The sequence below is a fragment of the Delphinus delphis genome, chromosome 2, assembly GCF_949987515.2.
Source record: "Delphinus delphis chromosome 2, mDelDel1.2, whole genome shotgun sequence".
NCBI classification, from domain to species: Eukaryota; Metazoa; Chordata; class Mammalia; order Artiodactyla; family Delphinidae; genus Delphinus; species Delphinus delphis.
This window is the reverse complement of record NC_082684.1, coordinates 131,515,472-131,535,588: the sequence shown is the minus strand read 5'-3', so window position 1 is coordinate 131,535,588 and position 20,117 is coordinate 131,515,472. Positions and strand designations below refer to the sequence as shown.

Below are 20,117 nucleotides of genomic sequence, written 5' to 3'. Positions count from 1 at the left end.
TGTAACTAAAAGGAAATGTGGCGGTGTCTTCAAAATTCTGAAAAGAAGTTATTTCCAACCAAGAGTCTATACGCACTCAAATTTCCGATCAAGTGTGAGGGCAGAATAAATGCATGCTTAGTTATACAAGGAATCAAAAACATGTTCCTCCTATATATACTTTCTCATGGAGCTTCTAGAGAATATGCTCTGTAAAAGTTTACAAAGTAGATATATAAAAGGAAATAATGGTAGAAAAAACTGTTGATACAAAACAGAAGAATAACATAAGGAATGACCAATACAAAGGTAAAGACAGCTGTGTGATAGATCTAGAGAACAAACCCCTCTGATCAAAAAAATGCCAGCAGAGATTTCTACAAGAAGATGAAATTAATTCAAGATGCATCTGTACATGATCAGAGGAAATTAAAACAATTGTCAAAAAAGCTTAGGGTTGAAATGGATATAAGCACCACCAAAGTGTAGAAGAAAATCTGGCTGAATAGGTGACTTTGGACTGAGGAAACAATTATTTAAATAAGTTATTAAAAGGACAAATAATAGAGAAAAAATTAATATATTTAACTACATTTACCATTTTAACCATTTTTTTTTTTTTTTTTTTTTTGCGGTAAGCGGGCCTCTCACTGTTGTGGCCTCTCCCGTTGCGGAGCACAGGCTCCGGACGCACAGGCTCAGCGGCCATGGCTCACGGGCCCAGCTGCTCCGCGGCATGTGGGATCTTCCCGGACCGGGGCACGAACCCGTGTCCCCTGCATTGGCAGGCAGACTCTCAACCACTGCGCCACCAGGGAAGCCCCCATTTTAACCATTTTTAAGTGTACAATACAGTGGCACTAAGCACATTTATTGTTGTGCAACCATCACTACTATCTATCTCCAGAACTTTTAGCCAAACTGAAACTTTGTACCCATTCAACAATAACTCCCCATGCCCTCCAATACTATATAATATTATATAGCAACTAAAAAGAACAAATTACATGCCACAAGATGGATGAATCTTAGATAGATATTACTGAGGAGAAAAGTCACAGCAACCACATACTATATATTAGTATTTCTAAAACTCAAAAACTAGCTAAGCCAAATGACTCTTTGCTTAGAAAAACATATGTTTATTGTAAAACTATTTTTTAGAGCATAGTAATGGTATACATAAAATTCTGGATAGCAGTTACCTGTGGGGAGAGAGGGAGAATGATCAGAAAATATATGATAAAAAAGTGGCTGCAGCAATACTAATAATCTTCTGTTTCCGAACTTGGGTGGTATTCATTTTATTGATATGCTTCCTAATGTACATGTGTGTTTTGTATATTCTCTTGTATCAAATGCTACCTTAATGTATAAAGACTGAATCAAAGCTTCCTATTAAACATGTATACTGCACACTTCTTATGTTCCATTTCAAATCCCGTAAGTCTTACCTCTTACTCTAGCTGCTGCTATTGCAAATGGTACTGTAACTAGTCATACACACAAATTTTGTCCAGCGTCAAACAGGTGCTGCTGGCAGCACCTAGTTTCAGACTCCAGACACTTGCCTCTTGTCTGATGTAGGCTTCTGCTCTGCACTTACACAAGCAGAACTCTCTGTGGGGCTAGCAACCCCTGGAGCAATGGATTAGTCCCTCCTCTTTTCTTCCTCAAGGCAAATAGATGGTCCTGAGACACAAATCATTAAGCTTCTCAGTTGGTCCCACAGGGTTGAGCAACCAGTGGCCAACTCATTCATTGATTCTTGTATGGATTCTCCATCTTTCCCTTTTTTATTACCATATCCCCCCTCCTGCTCCCTAGGATAACATTCTTAAATAAGCTACATTTATAAATAAACTATTTGGTGTTTGCAAAAGGGAAACCCATAATAAGCTGCCATAGCATACTCCATAGCAATTGTTTATGTCAGCCTCCAGCTGAAATACCACGAATTTGACAAAGTCATAAATTCACAAGGACAAAGAGTGAGAAGGAAGACTATGCAAGGGACAAGGAAGAGTAAAAGTTTAAAGTTGACAGACATGTAATAAGAGATGTAGTAGACTAGAAAAAATTAAAACCTAAGTATATGTGTACGTCAGAATCATAGAAAAGGGGAGTCTATAGGGGTAGGCATGATTGAGAATACACATATGCTCGTGTGTGTGTGTGTGTGTGTGTGTGTGTGTGTGTGTGTGTGTGTGTGTGTGTGTGTGTGTGTAGAGGCTGGGGTTTGGAGTGGGAGAGAGGCTAAAACAACAAAACGTAAGTTGTTCTCATTCAGAACTCTGGAAAGGGTCAGATATTAGAGATAACTGGTACCACTGCAAGGGTGATGCTGAATGGGGCTAAAAATAGGAAGTTAGTTTGAAAGTCTTTAAAAATGACCTAGATCCTTACTCTTACCCTATATAGTGAAGTAACATTCCCTTCCTCAAACCGTTCAAAGATTTTACTTTATAGAAAAGTTGGAAACACAGAATCTCAGGAGAAGTCAGAGACATTAGGCATAGCTAAAGGTAGGGGTGGGTGAGGTACACTGAAAATAGGAGGAATTAAGTGGAAGTATGCGTATGGAATCATGAGAAGCCCAGCTACATAGCTAGAACATCAGTAGCCAGATTTAAAAGCTATAGGCAGGGAAAACTGACTGACCCAAGAGAAACAATCTAGAGATAGCAGACATTTGGAAGTCACCAACTAAACACCGAGATCCCCGATTAATAACAAAATACATCTTCTAGCCCAAGAATCAACTGAGTGCATCTGTATATCCAATGATTTATTCTCTCTCTCTAGATGAAGATCTCTCAGGAATCTCAAAGTAACATGTGCAAGCTGAAACTATCACTCCCTCTTCAAAACTGTTGCCTCTTTTATGTTCCCTACTTAAGTACTAAGCCAGAAATCGAGAAATCATCCTTAATTACTCTGTCTCCTCACCCAATATATTCCACAAGTTTTATATAAGACATAGATTCCCCCCACCCTCTCTTTTCAGGAAACGAAGGCTACAAGAGCCACAATCTCAGAATACGAAGATAAACTGAGCCAAGAACAAATTTTTGGTGACTCCCAAACCCGTGCTCTTTCTCCTATGTGTTATGTAAAGGCTTAAAATACAGCAAAAAGGTTTTACTGGTATTTTACACACTGAGTAACAGGAAGAGTCCCAGCATTAGAATGGCAGGCTCAATGGTGAAGTAGAAGGTTGGAAGTGAAAGAAAGCAAAAATAGGCTGTGCCTATTTTTAAGAGATGACAATCAATGGGATGCTGGGGAGAAAGAAAAAGCTCTGTGGGTACTTAAAAATCTTTGTGCCAGTTGGTTATTTCAGTGAAATGACTTGACGTAGGTATCTGTCTCAGTTTTTCTAGGGGCTTCCCTTAGCTTAGCACATTGTTATTAAGATTGATGGCATACACAACGTCTTTGTTCTCTATATACAACGTACTCCTTATATATACATTAGATCACTGTCATATATTTGTTGCATACATACAAAAATTATTTGCACAAAGCACAGAAAATCCAACACAGACTTCTCATAAACATTGAATCCTCATAAAATCAGATGAGAGACATATAGATTTTCAATTTTCCTCCTTAATACAGGTTCACATCAATGTGTACCCATGACCACCTACTGCAAGCCATCATCTCTTGCCAGAACTGCTATCCAATCCAGGGCCTCTCCAAATCATTCTCCATAAAGCAACCATAGAGATTCTTCTGAAATATCAGTCAGTCCCCTGCTTAAAAGCATTAAATAAATTCTCATTACCCTTAAGATGAAGTACAGCCTCTCCAATACGGCTAACAAAGCCCCACATGAACTAGCCTATGTCTATTTGTCTTTCTAGAGTCGACTCTCATCATTTCTCTCTTCTTACTCACATTCTTTTCATTCTTTATTTGTGCCATGTTCTCTAGAGAGAGCTCTCTTTTTGCTCCTGGACCATCATACAGGTTGCTCCTCTGCCTATAAAACATCACCCTCCTCTTCAAAGGGCTCACCCTTACTCTTCACTCAGATAACAGTTTAAAAGGTTCTTTTTCTGAAAAACATTTCTGAGGCATCTGGCCCCATATCCAATTCTTTAAATACAGTACTGGCATACAAAATTTAAAAGTCCTCCTCTATGTTTCCATGGTATCTTATATTTCTCCCATCATATCACTTATCACATCTATCTCACAAAATATTGAATCTCCAGTTTCTGCCACACGACCTGGCACGAAGTACTTGTTAAATAAACAAATGATCTGGCAGAACGAGAAGTTGTCTCTGTCTTAATTTATTGCTTTATTTTTCTCTCAAGAACGATCTGACCTTCAGGAATGGAGTTACATGCAAATAATGCTCCAGTAAAAAAGCCACTAATTTTTAAAACAAAGGACAAACAAAACTATGTAAAAACACACAAATATCATTTAGGATAACCAACATACTATATATTAAAGTGAAAAAATTTGGAAAAGACTTTTGAAACAACCATAGAATACTTTTTTTTTTTGCGGTACGGGGGCCTCTCACTGTTGTGGCCTCTCCCGTTGCGGAGCACAGGCTCCGGACGCGCAGGCTCAGCGGCCATGGCTCACGGGCCCAGCCGCTCCGCAGCATGTGGGATCTTCCCGGACCGGGGCACGAACCCGTGTCCCCTGCATCGGCAGGCGGACTCTCAACCACTGCGCCACCAGGGAAGCCCTATAATACTTAATGTTTTAAACTTATACTAAAATATGAGTATTATTTCATACTACTAATTTGCTATTATTATATGAACTGCTAATCACATATAACTGCTTACATTAATAACCAAGTTCTGTATTTTTTCATTAGGGTAAACAAAATACACTCTAAGACATGATCAAATGCCATGAGATTTATCTGGCTGTAACATATGAGAAATTACTCCAAGCTGTTTTATGTGACATCAAGTCATATTGGTTCTAAGAGAACCTTGAAATCCATTCACCTTTATAAATCATGTTAAATATGATAATTACTTAAAAAACCCTAGTAATAAATTATTTGACTTATCCTTCAAAAAAAAGTATTTATTTTTGTTCTCATTGTTGCATTTTATAATACAATGTCTCAGATGGTAAGCAGTCATTTACCCAGATCAAGAGGAAAAGTTGAATTTAAACAAAAATAACACTTTAGACAGTGAGTTTTCAGTTGCATTAAGAACAGAAATCAGGATCCACACATGCTACATAGTCAACTCTTAGAGGATAGGTTTATCCCAGTACTCAAATATGTGGTTATCAATATAGCCAAAGTCCTAAAAAATGGTGTCATAACCCACGAGTTTTAATGAGACTTATTCTAGTTCCTTAATGCCCTGGTATTAGCATGATAGTACAGCAGACCCCATTTAATTATAAAACATACCATATACTTCCACAATGTGCAAATTCATTATGTCCTTGTCTACAATAAATTCTGATAATATTCTTTTTGCCCCTTAAATAACAAGTTTCCAAAGGCATATTTTCCCAATATAGGTAGTATATTTTATTCTTCACACAATCTTCTCTACAACTATTCAGAAGAGCTTTTTCCATCTAGGAACGAATGTATCTTTGAAACCAGGGCAGTCTTTTTAGTTATTCACATTAAGTGTCACTTCAGCAGCCTCTATTTACCATCTCTGCTTCATGATATGTAATTATAGGCTCTGTACTTTTTTCAAATCATATTTTGATACAAAGACATCTGTTTCCAGTTTATACCCTCTTACCAAAAAGCAACTGCCCAGTCAACATTGATGAAAGTTTTCTCTCTCACTTGAGGAATATTTGCACTGGCTAAAAATAGTTTTACATTTGCGTTTCCTTGTTTTTATACAGACTACATCAATTCTTAGTCCTAGATCACCAGCAAATTGGATGTTCCACTCTTTCATTTAAGTCACTTATTAGGAGTGTTCCATAGGGAAGGTCCAAAAGACTCCACTTAGTAGATACAAGCTCATGATTTCATGACTGATTTGATTTTCTGAGTATCTATTGTTCGATCCTCTCTATCTTCTCACCAATTTTCTCTAAAATATGTCTAAAATAAACTCACCAATACAACAAACACAAGCGGGGAGGCTCTCTTGTTAAGACTGCTAGCTGGCCTTTTCCTGATAACATTACTTCAATGCCACATATCTTTCTTTATCTTTCTTTATTGTACGCAAAGGAAAAGAATCAAGCTGGTGTGATCAATTTCTCTGTGAGGAAGGGTCTCAAAAATGAGCTTATACACATCTTTACAAAATCAGTTTGTCATTCCATGAGTGCCTAAAATCACCTTAACTGCTTGAGCCCAGACCAATCTTAAACCAATATATCAGACTATTCCAACTGACATATAAAAAACAGAAGCCCATATAGATCACTTCAGGCATCCAAAATTGAAAGCAGTACAAAGAAACATAACTGGGAATTCCCTAGCAGTCCAGTGGGTAGGACATGGCACTTTCACTGCGGTGGCCCAAGTTCAATCCTTGGTCGGGGAACTAAGAGCCTGCAAGCTGCGCGAGTGGCCAAGAAAAAAACAAAAATAAAAACTAGGAATTAGGAAAGTTATAACCATTAAATTGCTTCAGGAAATGCAACAAGGCACAGTTCCTTTTTTTACCCAAATCAAGAAAATGAGTTCCTTAAGCTAGGGATCTCTAATGACCAGGGTGAGAATACGGCCAATAGATTGAAATAAAAAAGGTACACAGGTCACCGGATTAATGATCTAATTTGTTCTTAGGTAAAATCTAACATGCACATATAATGGTGATTTTCATCGTCAGCCAACTGTCACTGTTAAGAAAACAAAATGCATGCACTATTATAAAGACAGCCAGTAGTTCAATTTGCTGGCGTTAAAGATAAGTACAGTTGAGGTTGGATACTTGGGCTGTGATAGCTCTTGCAGGTTAAAATAGTGAACCTAGACTTCTTGTAATAAGCAATAAAGAGTTATAAAAAAAAGTTATGGAGCAGAGAAGTGATAATATATATTAGAAAGACATAGTAACTCAAAATGGAAAACCTGATCAATGAAATTATACTTTAATTTTAAATGACTGATCATCCTAATCTTGTATCTTACCAGGACACTAAGAAGCTCAATTCTCTTGATGTTTAAAATGTACACAGCAGACTCTAGACACTAAACAATGCTCTTTTGCTCATTTAAAGTACAGTCTTTATAAAACAGTATGTGTAAAGGAAAAGGAGCTTTATTTACAAACTCAAAAAATTACTTACATTTGTTACTTTCAAATTTTACTTAAGAATTCTTCATTGAAAATGGTAAAAGGTAAGCTTTGGGTATCACACTCATCAAGAAAAGGTATCAGACAGTTTGTTGTAAATCAAACTACTCAATTATTACTTACCAATAAGATTTCTCCATGGAAAGAAGCAGAATACCCATTACTTTTGCAAAAGACATTTAAAACGCAAGAATGGTCTCAGAAATTAAAACCTATGCACTCATTTTTAATTATCCTGGGGAAACTTTTTTTACATTGTACAACCACTTTACTAGAGGCAATCTTAGACAATTTACTGTACTGTTAACTCTAACCTTTTTAACTTATTACGCCATTTACAAAAGCTTTAAGAAATTAAAAGAAAAAAAGGCCCGATTTACTGCATACTTTTAAAGCCACAGAAGTATTAATAAGAATTCTAGTTATTTCTTCTTTACGTCCTTGAAAACTTAAGCCAAACATACTTACTGTTGGTTTTTTTCATTTAGAGTATTCATTCCCTGAAGATCAGAAAGAGGTGTTCTGGGATTTTTCCGAGTTATACCTAGCATAGAGAAAGCAAAAACTTTCAATCAGTGCTAAGATAAACTAAACATGAAATAATTTTTCTAGGAACAAATGAAATTAATATACTTCAATAGTAAATATTTGCTAAACATATCAGAAATGTCTAAATAATAATAATATGAACCAATCCCATGACTGTTACTTATAAATTTGACTTAGTCAACAATGAAACCAATTCGGGAATTTAATAATAAATTCTTTAATTTCTTCTCTCATTTAAATATTATCAGGAAATACAAGGGTAACTGGGCTGAATGTCTAGAAGTATACAAACTCATTTCTTATTTTAATATTCAAAAAATTCCTAATGATTCCTTTGCACCATTTTTCAGCAACAGGATATTGCTCCTATAAACTACAGATTTTAGAGATCAATTAATCTTACATATAAAGACACTAAGAATCAAAGATGACGAATTGCTTCCTCAAGAATTACCAATATTTTTTAAACAAAAAATCTAATTAAAAAATGGGCAATGAACATTTTGGTACATGACTCTTTTTGAATTATGGTTTTCTCAGGGTGTATGCCCAGTAGTGGGATTGCTGGGTCATATGGTAGTTCTATTTGTAGTTTTTCATTGCAGCTCTATTTACAATAGCCCGGAGATGGAAACAACCTAAGTGCCCATCATCGGATGAATGGATAAAGAAGATGTGGCACATATACACAATGGAATATTACTCAGCCATAAAACGAAATGAAATTGAGCTATTTATAATAAGGTGGATAGACCTAGAGTCTGTCATACAGAGTGAAGTAGGTCAGAAAGAGAAAGACAAATACCGTATGCTAACACATATATATGGAATTTAAGAAAAAAAAAATGTCATGAAGAACCTAGGGGTAAGACAGGAATAAAGACACAGACCTCCTGGAGAACAGACTTGAGGATATGGGGAGGGGGAAGGGTGAGCTGTGACAAAGCGAGAGAGAGGCATGGACATATATATATACACTACAAAACGTAAGGTAGATAGCCAGTGGGAAGCAGCCACATAGCACAGGGATATCAGCTCGGTGCTTTGTGACCACCTGGACGGGTAGGACAGGGAGGGTGGGAGGGAGGGAGATGCAAGAGGGAAGAGATATGGGAACATATGTGTATGTATAACTGATTCACTTTGTTATAAAGCAGAAACTAACACACCATTGTAAAGCAATTATACCCCAATAAAGATGTTAAAAAAAAAATAGGCAGAAGACTTGAATAGACATTTTTCCAAAGAAGACACCCAGGTGGCTAACAGGCACATAAAAAGATGCTCAACATCGCTAATCACTGGGGAAATGCAAATCAAAACCAAAATGAGATATCACCTCACACCGGTCAGAATGGCTATCATCAAAAAACACAAATAATGAATTCTGGCGAGGATGTGGAGAAAAGGTAGTGCTCATACACTATTGGTGGGAATATAAATTGGTACAGCCACTGTGGAAAACAGTACGGAGGTTTCTCAAAAAACTAAAAATGGAACTACCATATGATCCAGCAATTCCACTCCTGGGTATACATCTGGAAAAAAGGAAAACACTAATTTGAAAAGATACATGCACTCCAATGTTCATAGCAGCCCTGTTTATAATAGCTAAGACATGGAAGCAACCCACATGCCCATCAACCAACACTTGGCTTAAGAAGATGTGGTATATGTATACAATGGCATATTACTCAGACATAAAAAAAAAAAAAAGAAATACTGCCATTTGCAGCAATGTGGAAGGACCTAGAGAATATTATGCGTAGTGAAGTAAGTCAGACAGAGAAAGACAAATACTTTATATGACTTATATATGGAATCTAAAAAAAATACAAATGAATGTATATGCAAAACAGCAACAGACTCACAGATACAGAAAACCAACATGTGGTTACCAAAGAGGAGAGGGAAGCAGGGAAGAACAAAATAGGGGTATGGGATTAACAGACAGACACAACTATATTTAAAATAGTAAAAGTATCTTTGAGATAACAATCTTGTATGTGGAAAATCCTAAGTAATTCACACAAAAAATTAGGACTATTAAACAAGTTTAGCAAAATTATAAGATATAAGATCAATATTCAAAAATCAACTTAGCAATAAACAATTGGAAAATGAAATTAAGAAAACAATTCCATTAATAATAGCAATAAAATAATATAAAAGGAATAAATTGAACAAAAAATATAAAATATCTACTGAAAAACTACAAAGCATCATAAAAAGCAATTAAAGAAAACCTAAATAAATGGAAAGCCATCCATGCTCATGGACTGGAAAACTTAATATTGTTAAGATGGCAGTGTTCCCCAAATTCATCTACAGATCAATGCAATCTCTATTAAAATTCCAGCTGCCTTTTTTTTTTCTGAAATGAATAAGCTGATCCTAAAATTAATATGGAAATGCAAAGGATCCAGAATAGCCATGTTGAAAAAAGAGAACATGGTTGGAAGACTCATACTTCCTGAATTAAAAACTTACTACAAAGATAAAGTAACTGAGACAGTATGGCACCAGCATAAAGATAGACAAATAGGTCAATGGAAAGGAAGTGAGAGTACAGAAATACATTTACGATCAACTAAATTTTGATAAAGGTGCCAAGACAATTCAATGGGAAAAGAATAATCTCTTCAACAAAAACTGGGAAAACTATATGTCCACATGGAAAAGAATGAAGTTGGATCAAAGACCAAAATACAAATGCTAAAAGTATAAAACTCTTAAAACATAGGAGTAAATATTCCTGACATTGGATTAGGCAATGGTTACTTAGAGATGAAACCAAAAGCACAAGCAACCAGAGAGAAAGACTGAGAAACTAGACATCACCAAAATCTAATACTTTTGTGCTTCAAAGGACACTATATCAAGAAAGTGAAAAGACAACCCACAAAATGGTATCAACAGAAAATGGCCCATCAAATATCTGATAAGAAGCTTGGATCCAGAGTATAAAAAGAACTTTTGCAACTGAATAATACAAAAGATAACCCACTTTTAAAATGAACAGAGTATGAATAGATATTTTTCCAAAGACAACACACAAATGGCTAATAAGCACATAAAAAGATGCTCAACATCATTAGTCATCAGAGAAATGAAATCAAAACTATAATGAGGGCTTCCCTGGTGGCACAGTGGTTGAGAGTCCACCTGCCGATGCAGGGGATACGGGTTCGTGCCCCAGTCCGGGAAGATCCCACATGCCGCGGAGTGGCTGGGCCCGTGAGCCATGGCCGCTGAGCCTGTGCGTCCGGAGCCTGTGCTCCGCAACGGGAGAGGCCACAACAGTGAGAGGCCCACGTACCGCAAAAAAATAAAAATAAAACTACAATGAGATTGCACTTCACACCCCCTAGCATGACTATAATAAAAAAAGGAAGATAGTAAGTGTTGGCAAGGACACGTAAAAATTGGAAACTTGCATACACTGCTGAATGTGAAATGATACAGTCACTTTGCGAAACAGTCTAGCAGTTCAACAAAAAATTAAACAGAGTTACCATATGACCCAGAAATTCCACTACTAAGTATATACCCAACAGAACTGAAGACATACATCTATACCCACATAAAAACTGTTACTGGAAAACATATGTCTTGGGATCAACAAATTCAGTTAGAACTTTGAACAACTTTATTTTCTTACATATTTGAATGCATTGTTTTTGTTTCATTTATTCAGTTCCTAAGTCATGGACACCAAATATCCTTATGACAAATTATCATTTTCTATTTGCCATATGAATTCTTTTCTTCTGCATATTGAAATATAATCACTTCAGGCCTTTCCTTAATATTAGTAATGCAATTTTCAGATATGTTTCCTCTATTGAGATCATATAGGTGTTGATTTATGCCTCTACTTGATTTAGTAGTTCAAAATCTATTTCAACATCATTCTGATATTTCATAGTCTTAAATTTGTGCTACTGCTTTATTGGATTCATGTTCTTAAATTCTTCTTAAACTGTAAAGTGCTCACCGGGAATTTTCTTCTCGTTTTTGGTGTTGCCAACACAATAGGGCGTTTCTTTTATGCATGTTATTTCCCTTTGTGTAATGATTTTTTAAACTTAATTATTAAATACTTTAAAGGAATAATATACTGATCACTTGCAACTGACCACTGAGATTAGAAAATGAAGTCCTGTGCACCTTTCTTCTTGATCCCATTTCAACAGCATCAGATCCCAACATTGCCCACTTGTTGGAATTAGCATAAAAGGACTTTAAAATTGCTATCATAATGTTCAATGACTAAAAGTATAAGACAGTCTTATGACCTAACAAAAAAATCTCAGGAGAGAAATGGAAACTGTAAAAGGAATCCAAATGGATATTCTGGAACTGAAAACTGAAATTTTCTGAAATGAAAATTTCATTCTATGGTTTTACAAGGAGACTTGAAACAGCATAATGAACTTGATATCAGATAAATAGAAATTTTCTGAAATGAAAAATTCATTCTATGGTTTTACAAGGCAACTTGAAACAGCATAATGAACTTGATATCGGATAAATAAAAATTATCCAACAGGAAGAACAAAGATAGAAGAAAAATCCACAGAATATGAGGAATCTGAGACAATATCAAATATTCTAAGAGCATGTAATTGGGGTCTCAGAAGAAAAAGAGAAATTGCAGCAGAAAAAGATTTCTGAAAAAATACTGACCAAAAATTTCCTAAATTTGATGAAAAATAATGAAGCACAGGTCCAAAAGGTATAGCTAATACCAAACAGCATAAATATAAATATAAATGATATCTAGGGACATCACAGTCAAACTGCTGAAAATGAAAAAATAAAGAGAAAATCTTGAAGCAGCCAGATGAAAAATGGTATATTAGATATGAAAGAACGACAACAGAATGACATCTGAGTTTAACATCACAAATAATGTAGGACAAAAGAAAATGGAACATCTTTAAAGTGCCAAAAGTTTGATAGTTCCTAATGATGTTAAACATATGTCTACTTTATGACACAGTAAACTCCATCATAACTTTTACCCAAGGAATGAAAAGTTATATACACAAAATGAATTGAACAAGAATGTTTATAGCAGGGTTCCTCACAATAGCTCAAGAGAGTACAAACCTTATATCCATCAAGAAATAAATGATAAACACGAAGTTGTATACACAATTGTATATACATATACAATGGAATACAACTCAGCAACAAATTACTGATATAGGGAACAAGATAAATGAACACATATATAATTATGTTACATAACAGAATCAGAACACAAAAGAATACTGTATGATTCCATTTCTGTTTTAGAAAAGGCAAAATTAATTTATAGTAACAGACATCTTAAGAGGAGTTGTCTAAAGGGGGTGCGAAAATGTACAAGAGAGTAAGAATAAACTTTCTGATACAACTTTATTCGAATATTTTATATTTTTGTGGTCATATCTTTTTGTGTTCATATGCTTTAGGTTTGTCTCTTATAAACATCTTACAGCTGAATTTTATTTTAATTGCATAATCTTTTTTTAAACTGTTTAGTTGGGTTTATTTTATTCGTATTACTGATATATTTGGAATGTTTTCTGCCTTATTTTATGTTTTGTATCTACCCTAATTATTGTATGCTTTTACCCAGACTTCTACTGAACTATTTTCTTTATATTCTGCTTTCTTTGTTTTGTTTTGGAAGTTATATACACTCTCCTCTTCGATTATTCTTGAATTTTTTACATATTCATGAATTCTAAACTAAATTAATTCTCTATTCTCTTTTTCTAAAGAGTACGAGAACCTTTAAATCTCTGATACAAGTCATCCCCTTCCTATCACAGCTATTGTTACCCAGTATTTATTTTCACCTTATTTTCTTCCCATTAATCAAGCAAATTAGGCATTAAGTTTTATAAAACAATAACTTGTATTTTACAAGTTTCTCAAAACTTCCTAGTGAATTCAGCTTCTGTCTTTCTCAACTAAATCTTTTTATAAATTCTACTGATGAAGATCTGCTCAAATTACTATCTAGTTTTATTTACTGCTATTGTTCACCTGTGCCTGACATAGCTTTCTCCATCCTTTTATTTTTATCATTTTAAGAATCTAGATATCATTTAATTAAACTTTTTGAAAAATTCATTTTGAGATTTTAATTGGTGATATTAATCTATTTTTATTAATTTAAATCATAGTACTTGTTTCTTGTATTTTGTTTCACTTTTATTTCACTCTTCAAATCCATATTCCCCCTTGTTAGTTTTCATTTGATAGGTAAAGGTTTCTTGTGCTACTTTAGAAGACAGAGATTCAGAGAATTCCCTGGAAGACAGAGATTCAGGGAATTCCCTGGTGATCTAGTGGTTAGGACTCTGTGCTTTTGCTGCCGAACGCATGGGTTCAATCCCTGGTTGGGGAACTAAAGTCCCACAAGCCACTTGCAGCTGACAAAAAAAAAAAAAAAAAAAAAGAATCAATTTTTGTTATTGTCTGTAAGGCAGACATTCATGTTTGTTTATCCACATTGATTTCCTAAATTTGATAAATAGCCTTATTCTATCAACTCAATAGAAATAGCTCCCTGACTTTCCTGAAGGCTTCCCCAAAATACATATTGGCATATCCTGTATTTGTTTCCATCTACCATTTTCAAACAAGAATTCTGATCACGTAACATTTTTTTTTTTAGAATATTTTAAATTATTTTAATGCAAATCTCTGCAGTGGATAGCAGACAAGGGCTTTAGCATTCATTATCACATTTGAGCCTCGCGTTGCCCCTGTGCAGTGGGGACTACCTTTCAGAGAAGGAAATTGAGGCTCTGAGAAACAACATCTTCCACACACAGGAATACAGGGGCTAAGTAGCAGAGCCAGAATTTGTACCTGGCACTGCCTGACTCCAAATGCCAGGCTGTTTCTCCTCTCTCTTTTGAGAGTAACGTGGAGGTCCCCACGTCAGAATCTTTGTGCCCTGCCACAGCCCTGGCAAAAAGCAAAAGATGGTCAGGTTTTCCCGGCACTGAAGCCTTCCCCAAGATCAGTCAAGCTGGCTAGTTCCCACTCTGGTCCTGATGAGGCCCTGATGAGTAAGGTGTGGACACTTCCTGGGGTTCCCATAACATATTTTAATTTTTGGTATGCTTAATTCCATGAAAAATAGTCTCTTCTAGATATCTATCTAAGACTTATGTCAGGCTTCATGATATGCAATTAATTTTTAAAATTGTGGTAAAATTTACATATTGTAGAACATACTCATTATAAGCATACAGTTAGTTAAGTTTAGACAAAACTGCCACCAAAAGAAGATATAGAATATTTCCGGGGACTTCCCTGGCGGTCCAGTGGTTAAGACTCTGCACTTCCACTGCAGAGGGCATGGGTTCGATCCCTGGTGGGGGAACTAAGATCCGGCATGCCATGTGGCACGGCCAAAAAAAGAAAAGAAAAATTTCCATCATCTCCCAAAGTTCCCTCAAGCCCTTTCTTCGACAATCCCCCACACACCCTCCTGGACCAAGGCAACCACTAACCTGCTGTCCATATCGACTGGTTTGCATTTTCTGGAATTTGATATAAGTGGAATAAAACAGTATGCTCTCTTTTGTGTAAGGTTTCACTCAACATTACATTTTAGAGTTTGATCTATAAAAAGTCTTCATGTGAACATATGTGTTCATTTCTTACGTGGAGAGAACATATGGAAAGCATATGCTTACCTTTATAAAAAACTGACACTGTTTTCCAAAATAACTGTACTATATTTTACATTGTCAGCAGAGTGGATAAGCATTCCAGCTGCTCCACACACTCACCATCAGTACTGTCAACTTCTTAAACTTTAGCCATGACACAGGGTGTTAATGTGACTTCACTGTGATTATAATTTGCATTCCCTAATGACTTATAAAGCTGGTAATCTTTAATGCGCCTATAGATGATTCATATATCTTTTTTTTTTTTTGGCTGCACCACGTGGCATGTGGGGTCTTCCCCAAACAGGGATCAAACCTGCGCCCCCTGCAGTGGAAGCACAGAGTCTTAACCACTGGACTGCCAGGGAAGTCCCCTCTTGACCATTTTTAACTGAACTGTTTCTCTTATTATTGCAGGAGGTTTTTAAAAAATATTTTGAAGTCCATTATCGGTTATGTATATAAATTATTATGAATATTGTTTCCCAGGCTGTGATATGCTTTATGTTTTTTTTACAATATCTTTTTTTAAAGTATAAGTTTTCAATTTTGGTGAACTCTAATTTCTCAATTTTTTCCTTTTATACTTCATGCTCTTATGTCCCATCTAATAAATTTTGTCCCAAGACTGCAAAGATTTTCTCTCAGGTTTTCTTCTATCAATTTGATAGTTTCGTTCTTTGCAAAGAGCTGTATGACCCATTTCAAGTTAATTTTTATGTATAATATAAGGTAAGGGTCAAAGTTCTCTTGAACATATAGATATCCAGGTCGTTCCAGTGCTGTTTATTTTTTTAAAGACTATATATACCCCCACTGAATTATCTGAGGGCCTTTGGGGAAAATCAATGGACAATACATGTATAGATCTTTTCCTGGACTCTGTTTTTTATTTTTTTTCTGCAGAAAAGGATTTTATTCAATTTTTCTAAAATTACTAAAATTTTTTTATTGGAGTATAGTAGCTTTACAATGTTGTGTTAGCTTCTTCTGTACAGCAAAGTGAATCAGCTATACATATACATACTTCCCCTCTTTTTTGGATTTCCTTCCCATTTAGGTCACCACAGAGCATTGAGTACAGTTCCCTGTGCTATACAGTAGGTTTCTATTGCTCTCTTGCTTACACTAAGAGAACAAAGTCATGATTATTTTAATCTTAAAATCATATAGTGTAAGACCTCCAGCATCATTATTCTTCTTCACAATTGTTTTGGTCATTCTAGATATTCTACATTTCTATAAAAATCTTAGTTATCAGCATATGAATTGCTACCCCAAAATCTGCTTTGATATTCACTGGGACTTCATTCAATCCACAGATCCATCTGGGGGAGAAGTGACATCTCAGAAATACAAAAATATGTATCTCTCTTCATTTATTTAGGCATTTTTCAATTTCTCTCAGTTATATACTGGTCTAACAGTATTTGGTAAATTTATCCCTAAATATTTCATGTTTTGGTATGCTATATTATAAATCCATTGCATATCAAATCACTCCAAAGCCTAGCACTTTAAAATAACACGTAATATCACAGACTTTGTAGAGGAACAGGTTTCAAGAGCTGCTTAGCTGGGTGGTTCTGACAGGGTCTCTCATGAGTTGTATTCAAGCTGTCAGCCAAGGCTGTGGTCATTTCAAAACTAGAATGGAACTGAAGGACCTGTCTCTAAGGTCACTCATGTGACCTTAGAGGCAAGCCTCAAAGGTCTCCACTGCCTTTGACTAGAGGCTTCAGTGGGATTCTCAGTAGGGCTACTCACAACAGCAGCTTGATCCTCCAAGAGACAGTGATCCGAGAGAGAGCTAGCAAGTGAGAAAGTACCTAAGATGGAAACTGTAGTCTTTTTTAACAATTTTGGAAGTGATGCACTATTACTTCTGCTATGTCCTATAGGTCACATAGACCAACACTGGCAAAATATGGGAGGAGACTACACAAGGTTGTAAATACCAGAAGATGGGGATAAATAGGGAATAGCTACTGTAGCTGGCTGCCACAGATATATAAATGGAATTTATAAGTTTCATTTTCCAAGTGTTCACGGCTAGAATATTACAATTTAATTTTCTATATTTAGCTGGTATACTGTGAGACTGTTAAATTCACTTTTCAGATTAAAGAAGCATTTTTGAAACCCGTTAGTACTTTCTATATAGATGATCATGCTGTCTACATCTTCCTTTTCAATCTATGTACCTATTTCTTTTTGCTGCCTTGTTGCACAATTACCTTTAGTACAATGTTAAATCTGAGAGGCAAAAGCAGATATCTTTCCCTTGTTCTTAATGTCAGGGAAGAAGTACTCAGTCTTTCACCATAACATATGAAGTCTGCTGTAGAATTGTCATGTGTATTCTTTATAAAGTTGAGGAAGTTGCCTTCTATTCCTAGGCTGCTACAAGTTTTTAAATAGGAATGGGCATAGAATTATGACAAGTTCTTTATACCCATCTACTAAGATGATATGGTTTTTCTTTTTTAGATGATTAACATCTATATTATAAATTATGACTCTCTATATACATATATATAATACATTATAGTGATTGATTTTCTATATCAAACTAATCTTTCATTTCTGAATTTCTACTTGCTCTTCATGTATTATTCTTTAAATATATTGCTGAATTCAGGCTGCTCTTATTTTGTTAAGGATTTTTACATCTCTCACTGTGAGGAACGTTGGACTGTAATTTTCTTGTAATGCTATCTAATTTTGGATTTAGAGCAATAATACTGGTCTCATGATATGATTTGTATAGTACTACTTGCTCCTCTGTTTTCTGAAAGAGTTGAGGAGAACTGGTATAACTGCTTTCTTAAACATTCCTTAAGGACTTCTCTGGTGGTGCAGTGGTTAAGAATCCACCTGCCAATGCAGGGGACATGGGTTCAATCCCTGATCCTGGAAAATCCCACATGCCATGGAGCAACTAAGCCCATGTACCACAACTACTGAGCCTGCGCTCTAGAGCCCATGAGCCACAACTAATGAGGCCACACACCACAACTACTGAAGCCTGCGCACTCTAGGGCCCACGTGGCACAACTACTGAGCCCGCGTGCTACAGCGACTGAAGCCTGTGCGCCTAGAGCCCAGGCTCCACAACAAGATAAGCCACCAGAATGAGAAGCCCGTGCATCATAACAAAGAGTAGCCCCCGCTCACCGAAACTAGAGAAAGCCTGCACACAGCAACGAAGACCCAACGCAGCCAAAAATAAAAAAAACAAAAATGAAAACATTTCTTAAATAAAATTGACTACTGAAGCTATATATACCAGCTTTTGGAGGCCGCGCTCTTCTCAGCTGGCAACGCGCTGGGGCAGTGGCTGCAGGGTGGGCCTGCCAACTGGTGGCAGACGCGGCACGTGGCCACTGTGGCGGCGGCCTTCCACACAAACTTCAACTACACGTGGCTGCACGTGTGTTGCCAGGGCGCACGCTGTGTGCCATCCTGGGCAAGGTGCTGTGTGACCAGGCGCTCAGTGGGCCGGTGTACATCTCTGCCTTCTACTTCAGTATGAGTATTCTCCAGGAAAAGGATGACATAGTTTTTAACCTGAGACAGAAATTCTGGATACATGTAAGAGTAGTCTGAGGTACTGGCCTTTTGTACAGCACCAGAGTGCAGACAGAAGGAGCAAGAAGAATTACAATCCTGTAGCCTGCAGAACAAAACCCACATTCACAGAAAGACACACAAGATGGAAAGGCAGAGGGCTATGTAACAGAAGGAGGAACAAGATAAAACTCCAGAAACACAACTAAATGATGTGGAGATACACAACCTCCCAGAAAAAGAATTCAGAATAATGATAGTGAACATGATCCAGGACCTCAGAAAAAAAAATGGAGGCAAAGATTGAGAAGATGCAAGACATGTTTAACAAAGACCTAGAAGAATTAAAGAACAAACAAACAGAGATGAACAATACAATAACTGAAATGAAAATTACACTAGAAGGAATCAATAGCAGAATAACTGAGGCAGAAGAACGGATAAGTGACCTGGAAGACAGAATGGTGGAATTCACTGCTGTGGAACAGAATAAAGAAAAAAGAATGAAAAGAAATGAAGACAGACTAAGAGACCTCTGGGACAAAATCAAACGCAACAACATTCATATTATAGGGGTCCCAGAAGGAGAAGAGGGAGAGAAAGGACCAGAGAAAATATGTTAAGAGATTATAGTCGAAAACTTCCCTAACCTGGGAAAGTAAATAGCCACCCAAGTCCAGGAAGCGCAGAGAGTACCAGGCAGGATAAACCCAAGGAGAAACACGCCAAGACACAAAGTAATCAAACTGACAAAAATTAAAGACAAAGAAAAATTATTGAAAGCAACAAGGAAAAAACGACAAATAACATAAAAGGGAACTCCCATAAGGTTAACAGCTGATTTCTCAGCAGAAACTCTACAAGTCAGAAGGGAGTGGCATGACATATTTAAAGTGATGAAAGGGAAGAACCTACAACCAAGATTATTCTACCCAGCAAGGATCTCATTCAGATTCGATGGAGAAATCAAACGCTTTACAGACAAGCAAAAGCTAAGAGAATCCAGCACCACCCAACTAGCTCTACAACAAATGCTAAAGAAACTTCTCTAAGTAGG

The 20,117-nt window shown here is 36.3% G+C and overlaps 1 protein-coding gene across 1 annotated transcript in view; it reads right to left on the bottom strand.

Annotated features, from left to right (window-relative positions):
* Window positions 1–20,117, bottom strand: part of MYO9A (myosin IXA) — a 269,941-nt gene that overhangs the window by 117,672 nt on the left and 132,152 nt on the right. The window contains exon 16 of the mRNA XM_060005673.2: window positions 7,725–7,800. Within this exon, the coding sequence (XP_059861656.1) occupies window positions 7,725–7,800 (76 nt within the window). The remainder of the gene's footprint in view (window positions 1–7,724; window positions 7,801–20,117) is intronic.